At 35.2% G+C, this 27,015-nt stretch overlaps 2 protein-coding genes across 2 annotated transcripts; both read left to right on the forward strand.

The window, feature by feature from the left end:
- The first annotated feature begins 3,216 nt into the window (after positions 1-3,216).
- Positions 3,217-5,854, forward strand: LOC107478145 (uncharacterized). Its single transcript, XM_016098293.1, has 2 exons — positions 3,217-4,018; positions 4,131-5,854. Exons 1-2 carry the CDS (start codon positions 3,217-3,219, stop codon positions 5,852-5,854), a joined length of 2,526 nt encoding a protein of 841 aa, XP_015953779.1.
- A 14,206-nt stretch (positions 5,855-20,060) lies between these two features.
- LOC107478144 (uncharacterized) lies at positions 20,061-26,753 on the forward strand. The gene is made up of 11 exons (XM_016098292.3): positions 20,061-20,147; positions 22,995-23,090; positions 23,184-23,287; positions 23,505-23,758; positions 23,852-23,974; positions 24,861-24,949; positions 25,328-25,433; positions 25,916-26,013; positions 26,093-26,350; positions 26,419-26,502; positions 26,595-26,753. The coding sequence occupies exons 1-11, from the start codon at positions 20,061-20,063 to the stop codon at positions 26,631-26,633; spliced, it is 1,338 nt and encodes a 445-aa protein (XP_015953778.1). The 3' UTR covers positions 26,634-26,753.
- The last annotated feature ends 262 nt before the right edge of the window (positions 26,754-27,015 follow it).

The raw sequence follows: 27,015 nt of genomic DNA on the forward strand, positions 1-27,015 counted from the left end.
ATGCATTTTCCTCCACACAACTATTGGGAGCAACTCAACACCTCTTTGGAAGGCTTGAGTTACAACATGGACCAACTAAGGGTGTTGCACCAAGAGCACTCCATCATTCTCCATGAGATTAGAGAAGATCAAAGAGCTTTGAGGGAGGAGCAACAAAGGCAAGGAAGAGACATAGAGGAGCTCAAGAGCACCATTGGTTCTTTAAGAGGAAGATGCCACCCTCACTAAGGTGGACTCATTTCTTAATCTCTTTGTCTATTTATTTTTCTGTTTTCGATTTTGAGCTTTATGTTTGGCTATGTTTTGTGTCTTTATTACATGATCATTAGTGTCTAGTGTCTATGCCTTAAAGCTATGAATAATTCCATGAATCATCCACCTCTCTTAAATGAAAAATGTGTTTAATTACAAAAGAACAAGAAGTACTTGGATTTCAAATTTTATCTTGAAATTAGTTTAATTATTTTGATGTGGTGGCAATACTTTTTGTTTTCTGAATGAATGCTTGAATAGTGCATATTTTTGAATGTTTTTGAATGTTAAAATTGTTGGCTCTTGAAAGAATGATGAACAAAGAGAAATGTTATTGATAATCTGAAAAATCATGAAATTGATTCTTGAAGCAAGAAAAAGTAGTGAATAACAAAGCTTGCGAAAAAAAGTGGCAAAAATTAAAAGAAAGAAAAAGAAAAAGCAAGCAGAAAAAGCCAATAGCCCTTTAAATCAAAAGGCAAGGGTAAAAAGGATCCAAGGCTTTGAGCATCAGTGGATAGGAGGGCCCAAGGAATAAAATCCAGGCCTAAGCGGCTAAATCAAGTTGTCCCTAACCATGAGCTTGTATCATGAAGGTCCAAGTGAAAAGCTTGAGACTGAGTAATTAAAGTCGTGATCCAAAGCAAAAAGAGTGTGCTTAAGAACTCTGGACACCTCTAACTGGGGACTTTAGCAAAGCTAAGTCACAATCTGAAAAGGTTCACCCAGTTATGTGTCTTTGGTATTTATGTATCCGGTGGTAATACTGGAAAACAAAGTGCTTAGGGCCACAGCCAAGACTCATAAAGTAGCTGTGTTCAAGAATCAACATACTGAACTAGGAGAATCAATCACACTATCCAAAATTCTGTGTTCCTATAGATGCCAATCATTCTTAATTTCAAATGATGCAATGAGATGCCAAAACTGTTGAGAAGCAAAAAGCTACTAGCCCTGCTCATCTAATTGGGACTAATTTTCATTGATATTGTGAGATTCATTGTATATTCTCTTCTTTTTATCCTATTTTGTTTTCAGTTGCTTGGGGACAAGCAACAATTTAAGTTTGGTGTTGTGATGAGAGAATAATTTATACGCTTTTTGGCATTGTTTTTAGATAGTTTTTAGTAGGATCTAGCTACTTTTTAGTATATTTTTATTATTTTTTAAGAAAAATTCACATTTTTGGACTTTACTACGAGTTTGTGTATTTTTCTTTAAATTTAGATATTTTCTGGCTAAAATTGAGGGACCTGAGCAAAAATCTGGCTCAAAATAGAATTATTGGAGCTACAATAATCCAAATGGCGTGCTCTCAATTGCGTTGGAAAGTAGACATCCAGGGCTTTTCAGAAATATATAATAGTTCATATTTTACCCGAGTTTAGATGATGCAAACTGGCGTTCAACGCCAGATTTCTGCCCTATTCTAGCGTTAAACGCCAGAAACAAGTTGCAAGCTTGAGTCAAACGTCAGAAACAAGTTGCAAACTGGCGTTTAACTCCAAGGAAGACCTCTACACGTGAAAGCTTCAATGCTCAGCCTAAGCATACACCAAGTGGGCCCAGAAGTAGATTTCTGCATCAATTACCTATTTCTGTAATCCTAGTAACTAGTTTAGTATAAATAGAACTTTTTACTATTATATTAAGGGTCTTTTTCCCTATTTTCGAATTCATATGCCATTTGGGAAGGCTGGCCACTCGGCCATGCGTAGATCTTGTTCTTATATATTTTCAACGGTGGAGTTTTTACACACCATAGATTAAGGTGTGGAGCTCTGCTGTTCCTCAAGTATTAATGCAAAGTACTATTGTTCTTCTATTCAATTCAAGCTTATTCTTATTCTAAGATGTTCACTCACACTTCAACCGGATGAATGTGATGATCCATGACACTCATCACCATTCTCACTTATGAATGCGTGCCTGACAAACACTTCCGTTCTACCTGCGAAAGCTAGAGTGTGTATCTCTTGGATTCTTGGTCCACGACGCATGGTTGCCTTTCCTGACAACAGAGCTTTTCATTCCGTGAGATCAGAGTCTTCGTGGTATAAGCTAGAATCAAATGGCAGCATTCTTGAGATCTGAAAAGTCTAAACCTTGTCTGTGGTATTCCAAGTAGGATCTGGGATGGGATGACTGTGACGAGCTTTAAACTCATGACTGTTGGGCATAGTGACAGACGCAAAAGGATCATTGGATCTTATACCAACACAAGTGAGAACTGACAGATGATTAGCCCTACGTAACTCGTAGCTGGACCATTTTTACTGAGAGGATGGACGGTAGCCATTGACAACGGTGATCCCCCTACATACAACTTGCCATTGAAAGGAGTATGAAGGATTGGAGGAAGGCAGTAGGAAAGCAGAGATTCAGAAGGAATAACGTATCTCCATATGCTTATCTGAAATTTTCACCAATGAATTACATAAGTATCTCTATCTTTATTTTATGTTTATTTATCTTTTAATTATTAAAACTCTATAACCATTTGAATCCGCCTGACTGAGATTTACAAGGTGACCATAGCTTGCTTCAAGCCGACAATCTCCGTGGGATCGACCCTTACTCACGTAAGGTTTATTACTTGGACGACCCAGTGTATTTGCTGGTTAGTTGTGCAAAGTTGTGAAAAAGAGTTGAGATTACAATTGTGCGTACCAAGTTGTTGGCGCCATTGAGATCACAATTTCGTGCACCACGTGATCACTTGTATCGACATAATCCTCAATGGGGGCATCGAGCACCGTCTCGAAATCAATATGCTGCTTATAGAGGGTGAGCTAGAGGATACCCAAGAGGAAGAGGTAGAAGATGAAGTTTCAATCAGAATAAAAAACTTCAAATTGATACAGGAAAAGAAGCAAGCAAGGGGCAACTCCCTCTGTGCATTCCTGAATTGTCTTTCCTTCTGATGGGGAGACTTCTCCCAAGGAGATTCCATCGCCAGCAAAGATGGAAAAATGGAAGGTAGTTGCTCAGTCTTCTGGGATAGATATACATAAAAATATCGATGTCGATGAGGAATACTTCGACGGAGGAGAGGATGACATGGTAGGGACGATTTCGATAATTCTTACTGAGTACCTTGGAGAATGTGAAGTTAATCCGGATGAGGATTATGATCAGGAAGATGAAGAGACTTTCACTTTTTTTCGCATAGAAGATGAGCCAGGTTTCTTCCCTCACCCTACTGAGAGACAAATGTCTCATTTACGTCCGCTTCAAATTGTTGCTGTTGTGAATGGGTTCAAAATAAACAAGGTACTGATAGATGATGGGGTAGCGATAAGTCTTTTGCTTGAAATGATGCTAGGGAAATATTTTGCTAAGTTGGTCCCTACAAATATCGCTGTGATTGATTTTAGTGGGAATTATACGCCAGCGAAAGGGTTGGTCACTTTGACTGTGAAGGTGGGGTCTTCAGAGAGACACTCTGTGTTTGTGGTAGTGCCATCGAAGGCCAGTTATAACGCCTTACTTGGGAGAGATTGGATCCATGGAGTAGGTGCTGTGCCATCTATAGTGCATCAGAGCGTGCTTCTATGGACTAAAGAAGGCAAGCCTGAAATTGTCAAAGCATATTCGAGTCTATATGTCGAACAAATGCATGTCAATTTTAGGATATATAATCGTAAATTGAAGCCTTTAAATGTTGATAGATCTCTGAATCCTTACAATTGTGAAGGGTGTTATTTGACTTCGGAAGAACTTTCGGTGAAGTTGCGCTATCCGGATATACCCTTCGAGCCGACGGGTTGGGATTGTTCTTCTTGAAGACCTTGAAGGCTAAACCATGGGTCAAGTTGAGGAAGTTTTCGATTACCTGGTAACTCTGCATAATTATTTAAATAATTTCCACGTTTTAGAAAATAAAGATGATTCTTCTAATAAAGTTGAATCAGATATGATTAGTAAATCTACTAATTGTAGTATGTTTGTTTCGACACCTCTAGTCGAATGTAGTTATGATTTTTCTATTACTTGTAATGAAGTTAATGATGTAAGTCGGACTGCCGATTTAATAGCAGAGGCTCACTGTGTGAAAAATAAATGTAGTAATGAATTAATCAATGATCAAGTTTCTTCAATTTCTGATTTCATTAATTTTACTTTCGATTGTATTTATGATTTGGAGCCTTTGAGATTTGAAAAGTATTCAGTCGAAGATGATCATTATAAAGGGTTTGAATCTCAGGATCCTTTAGAAGAAATTAATTTGGGGACTCATGATGATGTTCGAATTACATATGTTTGTAAAAATCTTGTTGACCCTTTTCGAATTGAGCTTTTTGATTTTTTACACGAGTTTAAAGATTGTTTCGCATGGGATTATCATGAAATGCCTGGTCTCGATCGTTCATTAGTAGAACATCGATTAACATTAAAACCTAATGCTCGACCTGTGAAACAAACCCCAAGACGTTTTGCTCCTGAAATCAATGTGAAAATTAAAAAGATAGAATGCTTGATCAAAGCAAAATTTATTCGAACTGCTCGTTATGTGGAGTGGGTATCGAATATTGTTCCAGTGATGAAGAAAAATAGAAAATTGAGGGTATGTATTGATTTTCAAGATTTAAATAATGCTACCCTAAGGGATGAATATTTCATGCCAATTGTGGATATGTTAATCGATTCTGCAGCAGGAAATGAAATGCTTAGTTTCATGGATAGTTATTCTGGATATAACCAAATTTTTATTGCGGAAGATGATGTGGCTAAAACTGCCTTCCGTTGTCCTGGAGCGTTGGGTATGTATGAGTGGGTGGTTATGCCTTTTGGTTTGAAAAATGCTGGAGCAACATATCAACGGGCAATGAATGCCATTTTCCATGAGTTTATTGGAAAATTTATGGAGGTGTATATCGATGACGTGATGGTCAAATTGATTCCTGTAAGTCAACATATAGACCACTTAAGAAAGGCATTTCTGACTATGAGAAAGAAAGGATTAAAAATGAATCCTTTGAAATGTGCTTTTGGGGTATCGGATGGAAATTTCTTAGGCTTTGTTGTTATCGATAAGAATAAAGCAGATGCAATATTAGCTTTGTCTGCACCCAAATCGAAAAAAGAAGTACAATCATTTTTAGGAAAGATTAATTATCTTCGAAGGTTCATTTTGAATCTTTCGGATCGAACAAGGGTGTTTGCACCTTTAATAAAATTAAAGAATGGTTCAAAATTGAAATGGACCACAGAGCATCAGTTAGCATTCGATTCAATTAAAACATATTTATCTAAAGCCCCAATTATGGCGAATGTTCATCCATTTAGACCTTTAAAATTGTACATTGCTGCATCTGAAGATACTATAGGGTGTATGTTGGCCCAGGACGGTGAAGACGGACATGAGAGGGCAGTTTACTACCTTAGTCGAGTCTTAACTGATATCGAGATGAGGTATTCCCCGATCAAAAAATTATGTTTGTCATTATATCATGCTTGTATGATGTTAAAATGTTATATGGTGGCTAAATCGGTAAAGGTGATAGCACAGACTGATGTTATTAAGTATATGCTTAGTTTTCCTATGCTAAGGGGGCATTTGGGGAAATGGATGTTAGCATTAACGGAATTCGATTTGTAGTATGTCCCAGCAAAGACTGTTAAAGGATAGGTCATTGCAAATTTTCTTGTGGATAATTCGAAAGATCTGAATGACCAGGGGGCAAATGTAGTTGATGTAGAGGTCAACTATTGGAAATTGTATTTCGATGGATCTAAGCACAAAGATGGTGCAGGGGTTGGAATCCTCATTATCACACCAGAGGGTATTCCGTCAGAATTTTTGTTTGAATTAAAGTATCATTGCTTTAATAATGTCTCTAAATATGAGGCTTTAATTTTAGGTCTCGAAATTTTAATCGACAAAGGAGCTTTAGAGGTTCAAATTCTAGGGGATTCACAATTGGTTTTAAATCAGTTGTCAAAGGAGTTTAAATGTAATAATGAGACGTTACAGAAATATTTAGTAACTGCTTGGGAGTTGTTAACGTCTTTTCAAAAGGTATCTTTGGTACATATCCCTAGAATTCATAATGAATTTGCCAATGAGCTGGCTCAAATTGCTTCGAGGTATCAAATTGGCCCAGAAACTATTAAGAAGTTATCTAGTATCCATCAAATTTTAGTACCAGCAAATGAAAGAGAAGTGTTGTGTATGAATGAGTGGGAGGACTCTGATTGGAGAAAGACTATTACTAAATATTTGAAAGATCCCAATACTACAGTCGATAGAAAAATAAAATTACAATCAATAAATTTTGTTTTATTGGCTGATGAATTATATAAAAAAGGGATTGATGGAAGTTTGATGAGATGTTTGAGTCGGGAAGATCAGAATATTGCTTTGGATGAAGTTCATAATGGAATTTGTGGTGCTCATTGGTGCGGTATTTTATAACCCACAAACTAACCGGCAAGTGCACCGGGTCGTACCAAGTAATACCTTACGTGAGTAAGGGTCGATCCCACCAGAATTGATGGATCAAGCAATAATGATTGATTGATTGGTTTAGTTAGGCGAGTGTTTTGGTATTCAAAGAGCATTAAAAAGCAATTAAGAATTTCAAAAAACAAGCAGTAAATGAGCTATGAAATATATATGGGGAAATAGTTAAGGCTTCAGAGTTATCTATTTTTCCGGATTAACTTTTCTTACTATCTATTTTAATTATGTAGGATTTAATTTATGGCAAACTATATGTGACTAGACCCTAATTCCTTAGACCTTTCTAGTCTCCTCTAAAATTCATTAACTATCAATTCCTTGGTCAATTAATTCCAATTAAAAGCTACATGATCAAATTCCAGTTTATATGCCACAAGAATCCTAATTATCCAAAATTAAGGGGATTATATGTCACATATTCCGTTAAATACAAACAATTAGAAATTCAGGATAATATGTTTTCAAGCTGTTGTTCAAGTAAAGAGCTTTTCCAAGTTTTACAAGAACTCAATTAGAACATGGGTCATACTTCCGTTCCACCCAAATTCATAAAATAAAGAACGAAAACAGTTATTGAAGTATAAATCAAAACATGAATTAAATTAGAAAGAGCAAACGAATCAATCCATACAAATAGACAAAGCTCCTAACCTTAACAATGGAGGATTAGTTGCTCATGGAATGCGGAATGTAAATTTGTATAGAATTCCCTAATGGAATCCCTCTGATGGAATGTCCCCTATAGAAGAGAAGTCTATCCTTTTTATAACTAATCCTAATAATTTAAAATCTAATATCTAAAATTAAGATAATATATTTTCCTATTTTCAAATTCAAATTTGAATTTAAATCAGAATAATCAGTAGGTCTTCAGTTGATGGGTGGGTGATGATTAGATTTTTGATGGTTTAGAATTTCTCAAATGAAATCTCGTCGAAGTATAGTTTCTAAACCAAGCAATAATCCTTTCATACAAAAAGTTGTTTGTCACTCAAACAAACCCCTAAATTTATAAACCGAAGTATTCAAACCTCGGGTCGTTCTCCCTAGGAATTGTAATGAAGTGTTTTGTTATTGGTTGAGTTATTTTTGGGGTTTTGATAAGAAACATGAAAGATAAATGGCAAGAAAGTAAACTAATGGCTAAAAAGGTCTTGGCAAGGGTTGGTGGTTAAGGATCTCTATCCTAATCACTAACCACAATATGAGAATTGGCAAGGATTAATCTCATTAAATCATCCTCTAACTAGTAGTAAAGGAAAGTCAAATGAGCTATATCAATCCTAGTCCATAAGTCCTAACTCTCCACTAATTCAATTAGTGAGAACTAGAGTCAATAGCTCCCAATCATCAATCTTGGATATTAGTAACTCAAGAGTTCCTAAGTTACCTTTCCAAGCCAAGAACATAAAATTCTACTCTAAAATCCAACCAAGCATTTCATCAAACACTTGGAAGGCATAAAAGAAAAACATAGTAAATCAACAACAAGAACATAATCTAACAACAATTATTGAAAGGAATTAACAACAACAACCAAAAGAAACACAATTATTATGAATTACCTCAAATTAAAGCAAGAGTAGATCTACAACAAAGTATAAGAACAACATAAAGAAAATTACAACAAAAGAATAGAAGAAGAATGAATGTAACAACAAGAAATTAAAAGGTAGAAGTAAATGAGAGCAAAGATTAAAACCTAGATCTAAGAACTAATCCTAATCCTAATCCTAATTCTAGAGAGAAGTGAGAGCTTCTCTCTCTAGAAACTAACTCTAACTACTAAACTAAGCTAAACTAAACTAATGATCAAAAGTATGTTGATTCCCCTTCAATTCTTGGCTTAAATAGCATCAGAAATGAGTTAGATTGGGCCACAAGGCTTCTAAAATCGCTGGCCACGTTTTGCTTTAAGTGAACCAGGTGGCAGCAACGGCGCGTGCACGTACTACGCGCGTGCGTGCCACCATACTTGTAGGAACTATGGCAAATCTTATATCGTTTCGAAGCCCCGGATGTTAGCTTTCTAACCCAACTAGAACCGCATCATTTGGACCTCTGTAGCTCAAGTTATGGTCGTTTAAGTGTGAAGAGGTCGGTTGACAGCTTTCCGGTTCTTTCATTTCTTCATGAGTTCTCCAACTTTTCATGCTTCTTTCTTTATTCCCTTGATCCAATCTTTGCCTCCTAAACCTTAAATCACTTAACAAACATATCAAGGCATCTAATGGAATCAAGGAGAATTAGATTAAGCTATTTTAAGACCTAAAAAGCATGTTTTCACTCTTAAGCACAATTAAGGGAGAAGTTATAAAACCATGCTATTTCATTGAATAAATGTGGGTAAAAGGTGATAAAATCCCCTAAAATCAATACAAGATAAACCCTACAAATGGGGTTTATCAACCTCCCCACACTTAAACCAAGCATGTCCTCATGCTTAAGCCAAGAGAGAAACAAAGGGTATCAACATTTATTCAATGTAAATAAACTATATGCAACCTAAACTATATGCAACTAAATGTGAAATGGTTTTACCTACTTGGTTAAAAATAAATCAATCCTCCAAGTCATACATGCACAAGTAGGGCCAAGATCATATAACGATTCATGAATCCTACCAACTCGAATATCAAAATGAAGTTCAAGTAGACTTGCGAGAAGAAAGCTCATGAAAGCCGGGAATCAAGGAATTGAGCATCGAACCCTCACCGGAAGTGTTTGCACTCTAGTCGCTCAAGTGTATAGGGTCGATTCTCTCAATTCTCCCCTAATCATGCTTTCCAAAATTTGTTTTTCATCTAACAATCAACAATTATTTCATGCATGCATACAATTATCATGAGGTCTTATCTTTAGGTTGTAATGGGGCTAGGGTTAAGGTAGGGTCATATATGGCTAGTGGACTAGGGTTTGAATCTTTGATTAACCTAGACCTTCCCACATAACCTATATAATGACCTAATACAATTAAGTACTAATCTAACTACCCATTCCTCACTTTTTCACATACTCATGCATTCTCTTTTCATTCCACAACACTTATGCATTGATTCTTATTGAGCTTCACTTTGGGGCATTTTGTCCCCTTTATTGCTTTTCTTTTTTTCTTTCTTTTTCTATATACATTTTTTTCTTTTCCTTTTTTTTTCTTTCTCACTTTTATTTCTTTTTTTTCTTTTTTCTTTCAAACTATATACAAGAACATCAATGCATAAGGTCTATACATTTAATCAATACATGAGTATGTACCCAATTCCCTAATATAAAAATACAAAACACAAATACCCTTTTATCCCAACCAATGTCCCAAAGTTTTCCCACTCTTGAATGACACTCACACTCACTAGCCTAAGCCAATCAAAGATCCAAATAAAGGACATTCATTATTTTCCGCTTTAAGACTTGTAATGTGCTAAATTAAAGAACAAGTGGGTTAAGCATAGGCTCAAAATCGGCTAACAAAGGAGAGTAAAAGGTAAGGCTATCTGGATAAGTGAGCTAATGAAATGATGACCTCAATCATATAAATGCATGAATACACAAAATAATGGACATAAAGAATCAAACAAATCAAAGATTACAATCATAGAAAGAGAATAATGCACACAAGAATGGAAAAATAAGTGGTTATAAGATGTAACCACACCATTAGGCTCAAATCTCACAAGCTTGTGTTCTTAGCTCAAAAAAACCATGTTCCAAAATACATTCTTTCAAGCAAGTTCAACAAAAATTTTCAAATTGGTAGGTTGCCCTAAAACGGTTTCTTGGGAAAGAAATCATCACTCTAACCAAGTAGTCCTAATAAAAAGAAGGTAGTAAAATATGTACAAATTCTAACTAACATGCAACCTATCATGCAAATGCAACAACTAACTAAAATTGGTGTTAAAAAGGAGATTGTTACTCATGGAGATCGGTCGACGACCTCCCCACACTTGAAGATTGCACCGTCCTCGGTGTACGCAAAGGAGAGCAAGGTGGGCGGGTTGCTACAATTGATGAGCTCCTTCAAAAGGTTGTGCGGATGACTTGTTTGTTGCCCCATTTAGAAACTTTCCTTTCCTTCCGTATTGGTGGCCAACCCAAAAGGAAAGAAAGAAAGAAAATTAGGCCTATAACAAAGATATCAAGGCAATTAGAACATAGGCGGGGGCTAATGCCAAATAAGAGTATGATTTCCTACTACATGTTAGCTAAGCATGTGAGTGAGAAAACAATGTAAGCTAAGGCATATCATTAAGCTCGATGCAAGAGTAAAGTTAAAGCAAGAAGAGTGTATTGAGCATCAAGTTCAAATGAGAAGAAGTGGGTCATGAAAGACAATATGAGGTCATATCAATGCATAAAGACACAAGAGTCATACAAGATGAAGCATTGATTTAAAAGTTTCATCACTCAACAATATCAAACAAGTCAAGAAGCACCAAAATAATGTATGAAAGTCTCAACAATTGAGTAGGAAAGTTCAACACCATTATTAAAATGACTTAAAAAAACGAAAACATGCTACAAAAACTAAATGAAAATGGGAAGAGTAGAAGTATGCGAGTGTGATAACCAAAAGAAAATGGAAGGGGAGAAAAAAACTTTTTTTTTTACCGACGCGTGCGCGTCATGCACGTTTACGCGTCAATGGCCATATTGGTTGAAAGACGCGTACACGCCAGGTGCGTGCACGCGTGCATCGAGTTAGGCCGGAGGCATAATGTCGGCCCAAGTCTGGCATAACTCTCGGGTAAAAGTACCAGGAGTGTGGATCGTGCAATCGACGCGTGCGCGCACAGTGTGCGTGCGCGTGCATGCCAATTTAAGATCATGTGCGCGTACGCGCCAGGTGCGTGCACGCGTGCATAGACTTGTGCCTTAGGCCCAATGTTCGCACAGTGCAGGCCTAACTCTCGGGTTTTTGGCTGGAGGTGAAATTTTGCATCCACGTGTATGCGTACAGTGCGCGTCCGCGTGGATGGTCGAAAAATGCTCAGGTGCGCGTACGCGTTAGGTGCGCACACGCGTGGATGGTGTTCTATTTTTCAAAATTTTTCTAAGTTCTTGCACCAATCCAAGCCTTTCAATCCTCCAAACAGCTACCAAAACACCCTAAAACCTTATTTATCATACTATACTAAAACAATAAAAACAAGAAATTAAACTAATTCTACCAATATTTACAAAAGATAAAAATGAAAATGAAAATCTACCTACAATGGCAACTCAATTCACTTATTAACAAAACTAAAAGAGTATGGAAAGAGTTTACCATGGTGGGGTGTCTCCCACCTAGCACTTTGAGTTTAAGTCCTTAAGTTGGACATGTTGAGGTGCTTATTGTCATGGTGGCTTATGTTTGTACTCATCCTTGAATCTCCAAGGATCTTTGCTTCTCAATTGGTTGACAGAATTTCCAACCATTTCCATCAAGCTTGGGCAAAGTTCTACCCAAGATATGAGTCCCCATAGTTGGTCTTCACATAGCGAACTGGGATCCCATATCTTATCTTCACACCCGTCTTCAATTTGATCTCCATACTTTTTCTTTCCGGGTGGTTGACATATAGAATTCTCTTTAGCATACCAAGTCTTCCTTCGATACCCTTGTAAAGTGACATTCTTCCAATCATCGTTCCTATACCTTGAAGCTTTGACCTTAATTAGCTTAATTCCTAACTTGCAACCACTACATAACTCATTTTTGCTTTTAGTTCCACAAAGAGCTCTAAGTTGACCATCATTTTCAATTAAACCATATTCAAGTGAGAAAGTAGAGCTTAGGGATAGAAATTTTACCCACTTGAATATTGTGTTGGATGGTGACGTGGGAAGGGAGACTTCCCCACACTTAGACAATGCAAGGTCTACTTCCTTGTGCTCTTCTTTAGTTGTTTCCACCTCTTCACAAGCTTCTTCGATTTCAACCTCATCCCCTTTGTTACGTGGCTTGGTGTTGTCTTCAAGAACTTCATCTTGCCCAATAGGAGGTGAGTCAATTTTGGATAGGAATTCATTGATGAATGAATCTATCTCTTGATCAACCTCTTCATATTCTTCAATTTCGATATACACCATGCCGTTTTCGCTTTCCTTGGGAGGTTGTGCACATTCTTTTATAATTTCAACTTCATGTCCAATGGGAGAGGATTCCATTGTAGAGGAAAATTCATCCATGATTGAATCCATCTCTTGATAAGCCTCTTCCAAGTCTCCAACGATGATATGCCTTGGAGGTTGCGCACCCTCCTCAACATTGATATCAAGCTTCTCGGAAGGGTTCTCCATGATGCTACATTCCCATGGACTTCCAACATCTCCTAAATCTTCAACCACTTCTTCCTTTTCTTCAATGATCATAGGCTCCTCCAAACGTTCTAACACAAAATTCGACTCCTCCTTCTCCAATGGATTTTCCAATATCTCCTTCATACTTTGCTCTTCTTTCGACCTTTCACATGTGGCCATGGGAGTGCCTTGAGTATTCAAACATCGATGGGCCAAAGTATGCACCACCTTGGTCAAATTGGTCACAAACTCAAGTGTATCCCGCTTCATGGCTTCTTGTCCTTGAAGTAACAAAGTGAGAGGGTCGTCTATTGGGGCTTGGGGTGAGTAGGAAGGTTCATTATCTTGGAGAGAGAATTCATGGTAGGAAGGTGGTTCTTCTTGATAAGGTTGTGGAGATTGTGTGCATTGAGGTGGTTCTTGGGAGTAATCTTGATAGGGTTGTAGTGGTTCTAAGGGTTCTTGCTCAAAATGGTCACAAAAATATGGTATGGATGGTTGGTCATATGACGGATATGGATTATAAGAAGGTGCTTGGTATGGAAAGGCTTGTGAGAATGGTTGAGGTTTATGTTGAGGATATGGTTCATAGGCATATGGTGGCGGTTCTTGAAAGTCACAAGGTGATTCACCATAGCCATTGGAGTAATATGCATCATAGAATGGCTCTTCTTCATAGTGCATTGGTAGAGGTTGTTGCCATGAAGATTGATCATATGCATATGGCTCCTCCCACCTTTGATTGTCCCATCCTTGATACACATCCTTATTGAAGCTCTCATTTCCTACAACATAATTAGAACCAAACTCATGGCCAAAGTGAAAATTCATAGTGAGAGAACAAAATAAAACTAACAAAAATTAAGAAACAAACAAAAGATAAACCTATTGGCTAAAAAGGTCTTGGCAAGGGTTGGTGGTTAAGGATCTCTATCCTAATCACTAACCACAATATGAGAATTGGCAAGGATTAATCTCATTAAATCATCCTCTAACTAGTAGTAAAGGAAAGTCAAATGAGCTATATCAATCCTAGTCCATAAGTCCTAACTCTCCACTAATTCAATTAGTGAGAACTAGAGTCAATGGCTCCCAATCATCAATCACTTGGACATTAGTAACTCAAGAGGTCCTAAGTTACCTTTCCAAGCCAAGAGTATAAAATCCTACTCTAAAATCCAACCAAGCATTTCATCAAACACTTGGAAGGCATAAAAGAAAAACATAGTAAATCAACAACAAGAACAAAATCTAACAACAATTATTGAAAGGAATTAACAACATAAATCAAAAGGAACACAATTATTATGATTTACCTTGAATTGAATTGAAAGAGAAAGGAAGGAACAAAAGTGGATCTACAATCAAAGTATAAGAACAACATAAAGGAAGTTACAACAAAAGAATAGAGGAAGATGAATGTAAAAACAAAGAATTGAAAGGTAGAAGTAGAAGAAAGCAAAGATTAAAACCTAGATCTAAGAACTAATCCTAATCCTAATCCTAATTCTAGAGAGAAGTGAGAGCTTCTCTCTCTAGAAACTACTTCTAAAACTAAACTATGACTAATGGTAACTAACATCTAAAGTATGAAAGTATGTTCATTTCCCCTTCAATCCTTGGCTTAAATAGCATCAGAAATGTGTTAGATTGGGCCACAAGGCTTCTAAAATCGCTGGCCACGTTTTGCTTTAAGTGAACCAGGTGGCAGCAACGGCGCGTGCGCGTACTATGCGCGTGCGCGCCACCATACTTGTAGGAACTATGGCAAATCTTATATCGTTTCGAAGCCCCGGATGTTAGCTTTCTAACCCAACTTGAACCGCATCATTTGGACCTCTGTAGCTCAAGTTATGGTCATTTAAGTACGAAGAGGTCGGCTTGACAGCTTTCCGGTTCTTTCATTTCTTCATGAGTTCTCCAACTTTTCATGCTTCTTTCTTCATTCCCTTGATCCAATCTTTGCCTCCTAAACCTTAAATCACTTAACAAACATATCAAGGCATCTAATGGAATCAAGGAGAATTAGATTTAGCTATTTTAAGACCTAAAAAGCATGTTTTCACTCTTAAGCACAATTAAGGGAGAAGTTATAAAACCATGCTATTTCATTGAATAAATGTGGGTAAAAGGTTATAAAATCCCCTAAAATCAATACAAGATAAACCCTACAAATGGGATTTATCAGTGGGGACCACATGTTTTGTCCATTCTGCAGCTTCTAATCTGTGTTTTCTAGGCTGAAAACAGGATCAAAACAGCCCAGAAATTGCTCCCAGCGTTTTTCTGCATTTTCTGCATGTGGCACATGTCATGCGTACGTGTCAGTCACGCGTACGCGTCGATGGTCTTTTTCGCAAGTCACGCGGACGCGTCAGTCACGCGCACGCGTCGCTGTGCAAATCTTCAAATCACGTGTACGCGTCAGTCACGCGCACGCATCACCATGGAAAGCTCCAAATCACGCGTACGCATCAATCACTTGTACGCGTCGCTCCTCGCTGCCATCTTTTGTTCTTGTGCTGTAGAAACTCCATTAAATCCAGCCAAATGCTACCTAAAATAAATAAAATTGCAAAAGACTCAAAGTAGCATCCATATTGGCTAAAAGATAATGAATTCTTTATTAAACTCAACAAATTAGATGCAAATTCACTAGGAAAAGATAAGAAAGATGCTCACACATCACTCATCAGGCTGGAAAGAAAATGAGATGGGAGTTATATCGCAATCATGTATACTGGCCATCTATGATAAAAGATTGTATTGATTATGCAAAGGCATGTCAAGAATGTCAGAAACATAATTCGATACAACAAATTCCAGTAACCGAATTACATTCGATAATAAAGCCATGGCCATTTAGAGGTTGGGCTTTGGATCTAATTGGGTTGATTCACCCTCCTTCATCGAAATAACACAAATTTATTTTAGTGGCTATTGATTATTTCACAAAATGGGTCGAGGCTATTCCGTTAATAGAGGTTGGTCAATGTGAGATAATTGACTTTATTGAGAAAAATATTATCCATCAATTTGGAATTCCTCAAACGTTAAGAACTGATCAAGGAACTATGTTTACTAGCCAGCAAATTAAAAATTTTGCGGCCTGGAGAAATATTAATATGGTTACTTCGACTCCCTATTATGCACAAGCTAATGGGCAAGTAGAAGCAGCGAATAAGATATTGATAGACTTAATTAAAAAGCATATCGGGAATAGGTCTCGAACATGGCATGAGACTTTAAGTCAAGTATTATGTGCTTATCGAAACTCACCAAGAGGTTTGACAGGGACTTCACCTTATACATTAGTATATGGCCATGATGCAGTATAGCCATTAGAGATTAATTTAAATACTTTAATAGTATCGAAACAGAATGATTTGCCGGTCGATGATTATTGGAATGCAATGTTTGATGAGTTGAATGAATTGGATTCAGAGCAGATTTTGGCACTCGAGAATGTAATTCGACAAAAAAAGTGTTGCTCGGAGTTATAATCGTCAAATAATAAAAATCTTTCAAGATAGGCAAATTAGTTTGGAAAGTTTTTTTACCTATGGAAAAGAAATCGAGATTTCTGGGTAAGTGGTCCCATAGTTGGGAAGGTCCCTTTCAGGTGATAGCTACATATTCCGGAAATGCCTATCAGATTAAAGATATCAAGTCGGGAAAAATGATTAACTCGATTAATAGAAAATACTTGAAACTTTTCTATTGTTGGCAAGCATAGAAAGTTAACATATACGGAAAGTTCATAAAATAAGAACCACTACAAAGTAAAATTAAAAATAAAGTTAGAAGTAAAAGGGATTCAAGGTGCCAATAGTTTTGCCAAATCGGAGCGCAGCTTTGTTCTCTTGTTTTTCAGGAGTGTAAGAACTTCAATTTGCTTGAACTTGTCAACTTGGATTTTCTCAAGTTGTTTTCATATTTTCCTCGTTCAGTATCGAGTGAAACAAGTTTCTGGTTAAGGAGATGCTGCTCTTGTTGGGCTGCAGCAAGAGGTTTGGCTATAGTGGCTCGATTTTGGTGAATGGTCGCAAGTTGTTCTTGAATTTGAGCCAATTCTGCTTCGAGTCTTGCTTCTTCCTGATCGTGGAAAGCTTGGACAGAGATAGCATGAGAGATTTTCAGATCAAATTCTTCATAAGAAGCTTGAATGGGTTGAACAATTGCAAGAACATTGTCTATTTTTTATTTGGTTATGGCTTCTTCATTTTCAGTTTCTTGAAGTTGAAATTGAGATGCAACACTCTCATTGAGAAGTGGTTTGAATTCTTGAATCGAAGCAGAATATGGTGTGTTAGTTGGGAATTCAAAAGAGAATTTCAAAACATCAGCCAAGAGTTGGTTGAGAATTGGATCATTAACCCAGGTGGTAGGAGGATGATCCAAGAGCTTAATGAGTGATCGAAGTTGTTTCCGTGTGGTAGAATCTAATTCAATCAAAGGCCTTGATGTAATAGGTCTTGAAATTGTGGGTGCAGGTACTGGTACATTATTTTCTTGGATGATTTTATTTAAAATAGAAGTTAGATCTTCCAAAGTAGCACTAGTTAGAGTGGTAGGAACATTCGATGTCCCTGGTCTTGGTCCAGAAGGAGTTTGGAGTGAAGGATCAGGTTGCAATTCTAGAGGAGTTTCTAAAACCTTGGATCGAGAAGAATCTGAATTGGTAGTGTCAGCAGCCTTAGAAGCAAAATCAGAATCTGGGACTATTTGGTTTTCTTCAGTAAAAGCAGCTTTATCATTTAGTGAAGTTGATTCAAGTCTATGAGTCTCTTCTAGAGAATGCTGCAGGGGATTTTCTATCAGATCAATCACTTGTGTTGTGTGAAGAAAAGGTAGACGAGGAGCAGGAATTGATTGTAGAGATCCTGTGAATTGAATTGAATCATGTGATGTGGAGTGCTCTGGGTCATTTGGTTGTTGAGGGATTAACTGATCGAGAGCTCCAGTGAAAGAAGTAGCCTGGACAACATTAATGGGCTAATATAAAAGGTACACAATTATGAGTTTAAGATTTATTTTAAACTAAGTAAGAAGTGTATAGTGATAGGTGTGTTACCTGAGGAATTCTGGATCTTAGTATTAGTTGAGTGCCAGGATCAGAATCGGCTGCATCTTCCGATTGAGAGGAAGCAGCAAGAGAATCTTTGTTGGTTAGTTCACTCTCATCCGCGCTCTCGCTTGACGATTGCAAAATTAGCTGTTAAAAATCCAAGATCAATTATGCTTTGAAAAAGTACATAAGAGTAATATTCGGAGGATGTTTCAAATTTGAAAGTAGAGTCATGAATAGAAGGATTACTCTGCGAGAAGTCCTAGTAGGAGTTCTTTTGATCTTATGCGGTGGTGGCCGAGCAGCTTCAGTTTTCCTTTTGTGTGATCTTTTTGGAGAGTTTTCAGTAACAACTGTTCGAATAGCAGTTCGCTGAAAGTCTTCTAAGGTACGGGTATACCTTGAGTAATAAGCAGTCCACCATTCGAGACAAGACTTGGTGATAAATGAACTGCATTCATAAATCAAGAAGTTGAAGTAGTCTCTCCATTTTTGATTTTTTGAGAGACAAGTATTGAAATCTTCCTGTGAAGTCAGAGTGATTTGGTAGAATGGTTCACTGTGTCGAGGTTGAGGAGTTGGGATAGCCTAAGAGAAGCCCAATTGTCTTGCGATTAAATGGGGAGCATACAAGGTTATTTTGAACCTTTCCTTCTTGTACTGTTGCAGCTCTATGGGTATTACTTGAACTACCAAAAGATGTGCCCAAGTTCGATTTGCAAGTTCGCTTTTCTCATTAGTGTTTGGAAAGAGCAAACGATCGAGCTAGGCAGGACCGCAGTTGTGGCGTAAAAAGGGAGTGAAGTTGAGTTGATCATTATCAAAATTTCTGCAAGAATGAAAAAGATAAAAAATAGACCAAAATTTGTCTTCATCAGATTGGGTGTCTGAAAATTGGGTTTGTATTCAGATAAATGAAAACCCTCGATATGTTGTTTGTCAGTGCTACCCTCTATAGGTTTCATCATGTAGTTTTCAAAAATGGCATTCAACCATAATTGAAGAAGCCAAAGTGGACCTCCTGCGTTGTTTATTTTGTTGTCTCAGAGGTCACAGACAAGCAGGCCAAGTTCTTTGAAAATGTGCCCGAGAAGAAGTTTGGCCAAGTTGAGAACTTTCCCCTCATGTAAAAGAGCAGCCAGGGGAAGGAAGAGTTTTGACATCTGAACACTTCGAGAGCAAAACAAAATTGCATTAAGCTAGTAGAATAAAAAGGCTACATGTTCATCATTAGTGATTTCTGTACCATCTTCTCCCATATTATGAGCGATGAAGTCACTGTAAGGGGTGTTGAAAGTGACATTGTATTGATGCTGAGGTTGCATGTCAAGAGTGCAATCCGGAGAATTTATCGGGAGCCCTGTAATAGCGGCTACATCAAGAAGAGACATTCCAATCATTCCACAAGGAAGGTGGAAATTATTGGTAATTTTGTTCCAGAAACAGGTCACTGCTCCAATCATTCAAGGATGTGTAGTGAGTGAAAAGTGAGAAAGTCTCAACAGTTCTTGTATTCCTAGGGTTCCCCAGGAAGCACCCTTTGTGGGTTCGAGGTGTTGATACCAAGTTGTAAAATTAAACCCTCGATGCTTAATTTTTGGGTTGTTTCGAAAAGGTTTCTGGTTGATGAAGTTAGAAATACTGAAAGCTTGGTTTATCAGTAAATCTTCTCCTTCGGCATTTGGGAAGAACAAAAGCTTTTTCTTTGTTCTTTCAAGAGTTTCAATCGGCCCAAGGAAGCAATGTGTATCTGCACCGATTGTAAAAGGGATAAGAATCCTATTATCATTGGTTTGAAGATGGGGGTCATCAATGATTTCATCATTGATTTGATTAAAGATGCGAAGAACTGGCAGAGATGGTGGTGTTGTGGCATGGCCTTTACCCTTATCTTGAGTAGCAGTACGGGATGAGGAACCAGCCATTGTTAAAGAGAATTGAAGGTTGGAGGTTTTGTGAGAAAGTTTTGATGCGAAGAAAGTTTAGAGAATAATGAATTCAAGAGACTTGAATGAAGTAAGAAGGGTGAAATTTAAAAGTATCACTATAGCCGTTACTGTGGAAAAGATACATATAGAGGTAACTTCGTGAAGAAGATGAAGTGGTGGAAAGAGAAAACGCAAGTCTCAGAAGATGTGTCGAGTGGATCAGTAATAATGGGGAGTTTAAATGTCAATTATTATTGGTTTGAAAACTGACGTCTTTTGGATTAAGTGTTTTATTGATTCGATAGTAATATCGAAGCCAACCACATTAATCCAAGGGGGCAACTTGTTGATCGAAAAATATTTTTGATACAAGTAAGATGAATCGAAACAAGTTGTATGGCCTTTTCGAAGAAGATACAGGGTCGAGATGAAGTTGAAAGTAATCGACTCTAATTTAGGTTTCGATTGTGCTTCTAATCGGAAAAGTCAAATCGAGTAAGAGTCTCGATTAGAAGAATTAGGAAGAGCTTTTGAAGAGTTGTTCGAGTGTTGATGGAAGTGGGAAAGTTTGTGGCTTTTATCATACGAGAAAAATATTAGAAATATCCGCAATCACACAATGGGTACGGTTACCAAGAGTGATTGCATTTCAAATTTGTGATTTTTCATTTAATTGTAATTAATTATCATCTAATTAACCGTTATGTAAGATAGTCTATAAATACTATGAAGTGTTAGGGAATAATGGTTGGAACTTTCACTCAGAAAAAATACTCTAAGCATTCTCACATCTCAGCAATTCCCTGAGTTTGCAATTGAGTTACACTTTCTATAGGGTTCCTTCCACTTTCTTTTTTAATTTATTTTTCTTTTCTGTAAAACTTAACATATCAATTAAGTTTATTCTTCAAGTGTTCTTTACTTCCTTTGTCTATTTTACCTTTCTGCACTTTATTTTGTTTGATTAGTCTTTCAATTTAATTTAAATTATCGTTATTGATGTTCTTTTAATTTTCAAGAAAATCTTCCTTCTCATAATTTATTTAGTTTTTATTTAAAAACTTTAATTTCCGAATTGCACTTATCAATTTTACAAATTTATTTTTATTTTTCATTGTCAAAACTTGTCTAATCGAAGACGCTTTGATGCACTTCTAGAAAACTGGTACTCGCACAGAGGAGTTAGTTTCGCTTTCAGACCATTAGAATCGAACCACTATCGATTTGCTAAAAATCGACAAAACAATCCCTTTAAAACTTATTATTTTGTGAAAAAAAATACAAGTTTTATATATGTTTATGATGGGAGCTGGACCTCCAAAGGTTCAGAAAGTTTGACCTACCACCTCCTCAAAGGTATTGCATTGTCATTTAAATTGTTTTCGTTATCTATTATACTTGTAATTTTACCTACATTGCAATCAAAGCCATATCAGTCGAAGCAATCCCAAAAAGGACTTCCTTTCAAGTTGTTCATGTCGACACTCCCTTTGATCGAGAAGTGGATCAGCCTGTAACAAAATTCAGCCTATTTTTAGTTTGTCTATTCCATTTCTAACTCCGATTCAGTATCTACAATCAACAGCAGCATCTTGTACTTTGACAACTTCTCTTTTAGTATCTTATGTAAAATTGAATCTCAATTAGATTGTTGATATCATTTGCCTTAAATTTTTATGTAAATAATCAAACTTAACTTAAGGTTTTAATAGTTAACTATATAAAATTTTACTAAACTTTTATGTTTTATGTTAAAAACAAAAAAACAAAAAGCTCTTGTAGTGACACGTCCCCAAATTAAATAGTTACACTCTAGAAAATACACAGGAACTAGAAAAAGATTTTGCATAAACTTAACTAGTAATTTTTTTTTTCATTTTTAGATTTGACTATTCTCACATGGCTAAAAATTACATTTCACATGTGGGACAATTAAGAATCTACCTGGTTGTCCATTTTTCTGGCTCCCAACTTACCAAAAAATATTAATCTTCTTAATATAGAGGGGAAAAAAAAGAGAAAGCAAAAACTCATACATAAAAAAAGCTTTGATTATTTTTTTAGACAACAAATTCCAAGTCACTAAACAAAGATACAATAACTTAAAATATATGTATATAACAAAAAATGGAGGAAAAAGAAAACAAGAAAAAAATAAACAACATAAACAAAGAGAAACAAATTAATTTGTAGAAATTTACGCATTAAGCGGTAATTATTGGTGTATGTATGTGAGGTTGGGAGTTACCTTTTACAGGATATTAGGACTTTCTTCTCTCTTTCTAATACCACCATAACAATTCTTAACCTCCCAACACAACAAATTCTAAATAAACCATAAAAATTACCTAAAATAAAATTTAATTTCTTTGTTGTTTTAGACATTGGTCTTCCCTGTTGAGCCTTGGCTGGATACCCTTTGATCATCACCAGAGACCTTTAAGGAATTTTTGTTTCTGGGTTTCACTAATAATAATAATAATTCAAAGGGGTTCAGCTCCTTGTGCTGCCAAGAAAATTAAATTGAAAACTTGCTTTTTTTTTTTTAATCTTTTCTCTCAATGGTTTTTAGTTTTTAGAATAAGTAATTGTAGGAAATATGTCATAGTTTCTGTATCCAAAAGATCAAAAATTTAATTTTTATTATCTTTATTCTACTTAATAAATTTTAGATATTTTAAGAATACTAATGTTTTATTGAAAGAATTTTAGATATTTTAAGAATACTAATGTTTTAATAATTTTAGTTGTTAATTTTAATTATAAAAAATATATAATATATATTAATTAAATTAATTGTTAAAATTACAGGAACACCCGTATTTTAAGAATATTTAAACATTTTTCTATCAAATTATTAATGGCCGTTTCAACATTTATGAGAATGAATAATGTGAAGAATTGATCGTTAAAAGATTGTTTTTATACTTTTTTTTTTTCCAATATTTCAACCATTTTAATTTGTTTGTTCATGTTATTCTTTTTTGGTGTGGTTCAGGCTGGTAAGACTCTAAGTGAAAGAAAGTGGAAAGCTGCATTTTCTCCAGAAGGATATTTAGATATAGGAAAGACTCTAAGCCGAATTCATCGTGGGGTAATTACTAATCACTTTTCTAATTGAATTGTTGCTTCAAACATGCATGTCCTTGGAAGCCCTTATAAGAATTGATTGAAATTTGAAAATTAGGGAATCCATCCATCAATTAGAGGAGAAGTTTGGGAATTTCTACTTGGTTGCTATGATCCCAGGAGCACCATTGAGGAAAGAGATGAGATAAGGGAGCGCAGAAGGTAATTACAATCTCATACATTTTAATAGCCCATGCTATGGTGTCTATATATAGTTAATTAATTTACTAAAAAAAATAAAAATTAATATTTTAAATTATTTTTAATATTTTAAATTTATCATAAAAAATAAATTTGACATTTTTTTATTTTCAACATAAAAAAATTTGCCATTTTATTAATGGTAATTTGTTGGATGACTTATGAGTATATGGTTCAGGGAACAATATGCTAAATGGAAGGAAGTATGCCAAAACCTGTTTCCTCTGGTAGGAAGTGGGAGATTTATTACAGCACCTGTAATTACTGAAGATGGTCAACCAATTCATGATCCTTTGGTTCTTTTGGAAACACATCCTGACAATGGAGTAATTGTTCCAACTCCTGAGGCTGCCAATGTCAAACCTTCATGCACTGCTGAAAGGGTCACTGACAAGAGAATCATTCAATGGATGCTAACCCTCCATCAAATAGGTTCTCCTTTATTAACTCCTATAAAATTTTAATTTGAATCTCATGACTACTGTATTGTATATCACAAATACATATATATAAATTTATTTTCAGGTCTTGACGTGCTTCGAACTGATAGAACACTAGTTTTTTATGAGAAGAAAGAGAACTTGGCCAAATTGTGGGATATTCTTGCTGTCTATGCTTGGATAGATACTGATGTTGGCTATTGTCAAGGTGTACCTCTAAATATATTCTCTATTTTTATTTTAATCTCAACTATCTTGCTTCATTGTTTATTTTGGAAAAATATAGATAAACAATAAAAATATTAAACAATGTGAACAATTGATATATCGAATGATCAATTCATTAAATGTGTGAATTGTTATTCTGATATTAAGATTTACGTAGATAATTTGGAGGTATAGTGTATTTTTATTTTATTGGATTAATTTTAGAGCTCATTATTCACAAAAACTATTGTCTACTTAACAAAGTCTTCTATTTTTAGTAGTTACAATATAACATTTTTTATATGAATTTCACGTAAGAGTCATTAGCGAGTTTGGTTTTGAATGATTAAATTTTGTTCATAAATTTAATTATTCCAAAGACGAGGTTTTTGTTAACTCTGTAAAACCTATAAACTCTCCATTTTTAAGATTTCCAAACTGAAGAATTTTATGATATTATAATTTATTATTATTTTTTATTTTAATAAATTATTGTATTACTATTTTTCTTTCTTCTTTACAGATACTTCTTCCACACCTATTTTAAACCAATGAACAAGAAGAGGTTTAAAGATCTTAAGACCTTCCTTCCCTTCCCTTACTTTTTAACCTTCCAAAATCTCCCTTTCATTTCTATCACAATATGTAAAGACACCCTAAAAGATCAATTTTTTGGTATATCAAAAGAAGGGAAAAAAAAAAAAGACAAATACCGAAATACGAAATGAGTATTATTTATGCAAAATAGAGAATATATAATATTTGACTATTTTCAAAAATTTTACTTCTAACTTGTTTTTGACATTGTAAGAAAAATAAATGTAACAATTATATTTGCAGCTTATGTAAATTCCCAAATTTAATTTTCTAAAAACTTCTTTTTTTAGGAATGAGTGATCTGTGCTCCCCTATGATAATGCTTCTAAGTGACGAAGCTGATGCATTTTGGTGCTTTGAGCGTCTAATGCGTAGACTGGTAAACTCTATTATTAAATTTATTTTAGACAATGTTTAACATTGACAAATATGATTCCAAAAAAAAAAAAAACACTTCATTTCTCATCTTTAGTTATTGACTTGGTTTCTCATCTTATGAATGACCATCATTAAGTAAAATTTAATTAAATAATAGTATAAAATAATTTATACTATTTTGAATCAAAATTAATATTGGTATTATTTACTTTTAGATAATTGGAAAATAAGACTCAACAAATTAAAGATGGTTGGTTATATAGGACTTTGTGTAATGAGCTGCTTTTCTTTTCTTTTTATTAGAAAATAGAGTATTATTAAATGTATTCAAATATTTCTCCATTTCTTATGATCTATATATGTTTAAAAATTTTTAAAGAGAGGAAACTTTAGATGCACCGATAGCTCTGTGGGGGTGGAGGCTCAACTAACCAATCTAGCTGAGATTACTCAAATAATTGATCCTAAACTTCATCAACATTTAGGTAACTCCTTCCATCTTTCTTTTTTCCCTTTAATTTTAGGGTTTAGGTATAAGGCACGTGTTAATGTTACTACTAATAAAATTTTTTAAACAAAGGCACTTATAAATTATTTTTGTTACCTCTGTTAAAAACAAAGAACAATTTTGATACGTTACCAATAGTATTTCTACCAACTTTTGTTAACTTTTGTTATTAATAGTATTTCTATCAACTTTTGTCAATTCTTATTTATGACTGTATTTAATAGAAATGTATTTGTGAATGTGTCTAATAAAAATATTTTTTTTATAGCTGTATCTAATAGAAGTGTCTTTATATATATATATATTGAATGTATTTCTTTATACATGTGTTTAAAATATAATAATTAATTATTGATAGTAATAAATCGACAGATAATATATTAGTACCCTACTTAAAAAAAAAAAGAAAGAAATCGAAAAATAATGAGAATGATATCTGCCTTTTTGTTTGGTGAACAGAGCATCTTGGTGGTGGTGACTATCTCTTCGCTTTTCGAATGTTAATGGTTCTATTTCGTCGAGAATTTTCCTTTTGTGATTCGTTGTACCTCTGGGAGGTTTGTTTAGCCTTTTTTTATTTAGATTTTAGTAGTTGATTTTTGTTGTTGATAATATGTGTGCATTGTTATTGAATAGATGATGTGGGCTCTAGAATATGATCCAAACTTGTTCTGGGTGTATGAAGAGGCAGAAGCAGAAAAATCAGAGGAAGCAAAACTAAGATTAAAGTCAATGCGTCATTATGGAAAGTATGAGAGAGAGTACATGAAGAATGGAGCAGCAAAAGATGCTCATCCTCCTCTTCCCATTTCTATTTTCCTTGTTGCCAGTGTTTTAAAAGAAAAAAGCGCCGTACTTCTCCAGCAAGCACGTGGCTTGGATGATGTTGTCAAGGTTAGTCAACATTTCATCATCTTCTATTATCAATTTTCAATATCTATTAACTCCTTCTTTCTTCTTAGATATTGAATGATGTAAATGGAAATCTTGACGCCAAAAAGGCTTGTATTGCGGCACTTAAACTTCACAAGAAATATTTGAAAAAGGTACTACAATAATATATATTTATTTTGTTATTGTTCAGCTTAACATTGACTATTTCCATATACGAAAATAAGTAATTTATTTGTAACTGCAGCAAGCACAGCAGAAAGCACTGAAAGCCGCAGCATCATAGCACCAAATAAAGCACATGACGTGGCATCCCGTGCTTGCAATACAATATTGGTTTTTTATTTCTTTATGGAATTCGAAAAAGAATTTCAGCGATCAAGTCTAATTGCTAAGAAATAAAATGTTGGATGTGACATAAATTTCTTCCTATACTTTTTGTATATGTAAAATAACAAAAATTAAGCATCAAGTCATTCTGTATAAGTATCAATGTTCATAATTTGTAAAGTATATATATAAATAAGATATATAGTTATTATATTTGACAAACAGCTCGATAGGCACTACCGTCTTAACATTTTTTTTTTCTTGAAAAAATTTAAACATTTTCGATCATTTTTAAAATTGAGGATAGAAGAATATCTCTTACTTTTTTTCCCCTCTAA

Source organism: Arachis duranensis, chromosome 3, assembly GCF_000817695.3.
Source record: "Arachis duranensis cultivar V14167 chromosome 3, aradu.V14167.gnm2.J7QH, whole genome shotgun sequence".
Taxonomy (NCBI): Eukaryota; Viridiplantae; Streptophyta; class Magnoliopsida; order Fabales; family Fabaceae; genus Arachis; species Arachis duranensis.

What these genes read in the sequence shown, in the direction of transcription:
- LOC107478145 (XM_016098293.1), top strand. Translation starts at nt 3,217, where the DNA reads ATGGAAAAATGGAAGGTAGTTGCTCAGTCTTCTGGGATAGATATACAT. An exon ending in TATACCCTTCGAGCCGACGG is followed by an intron (nt 4,019 to 4,130) that starts GTTGGGATTGTT and finishes TCCACGTTTTAG; the next exon opens with AAAATAAAGATGATTCTTCT.
- LOC107478144 (XM_016098292.3), top strand. Translation starts at nt 20,061, where the DNA reads ATGAATTCAAGAGACTTGAATGAAGTAAGAAGGGTGAAATTTAAAAGT. An exon ending in TAAACTTCATCAACATTTAG is followed by an intron (nt 25,434 to 25,915) that starts GTAACTCCTTCC and finishes TTTGGTGAACAG; the next exon opens with AGCATCTTGGTGGTGGTGAC. An exon ending in ATTCGTTGTACCTCTGGGAG is followed by an intron (nt 26,014 to 26,092) that starts GTTTGTTTAGCC and finishes GTTATTGAATAG; the next exon opens with ATGATGTGGGCTCTAGAATA.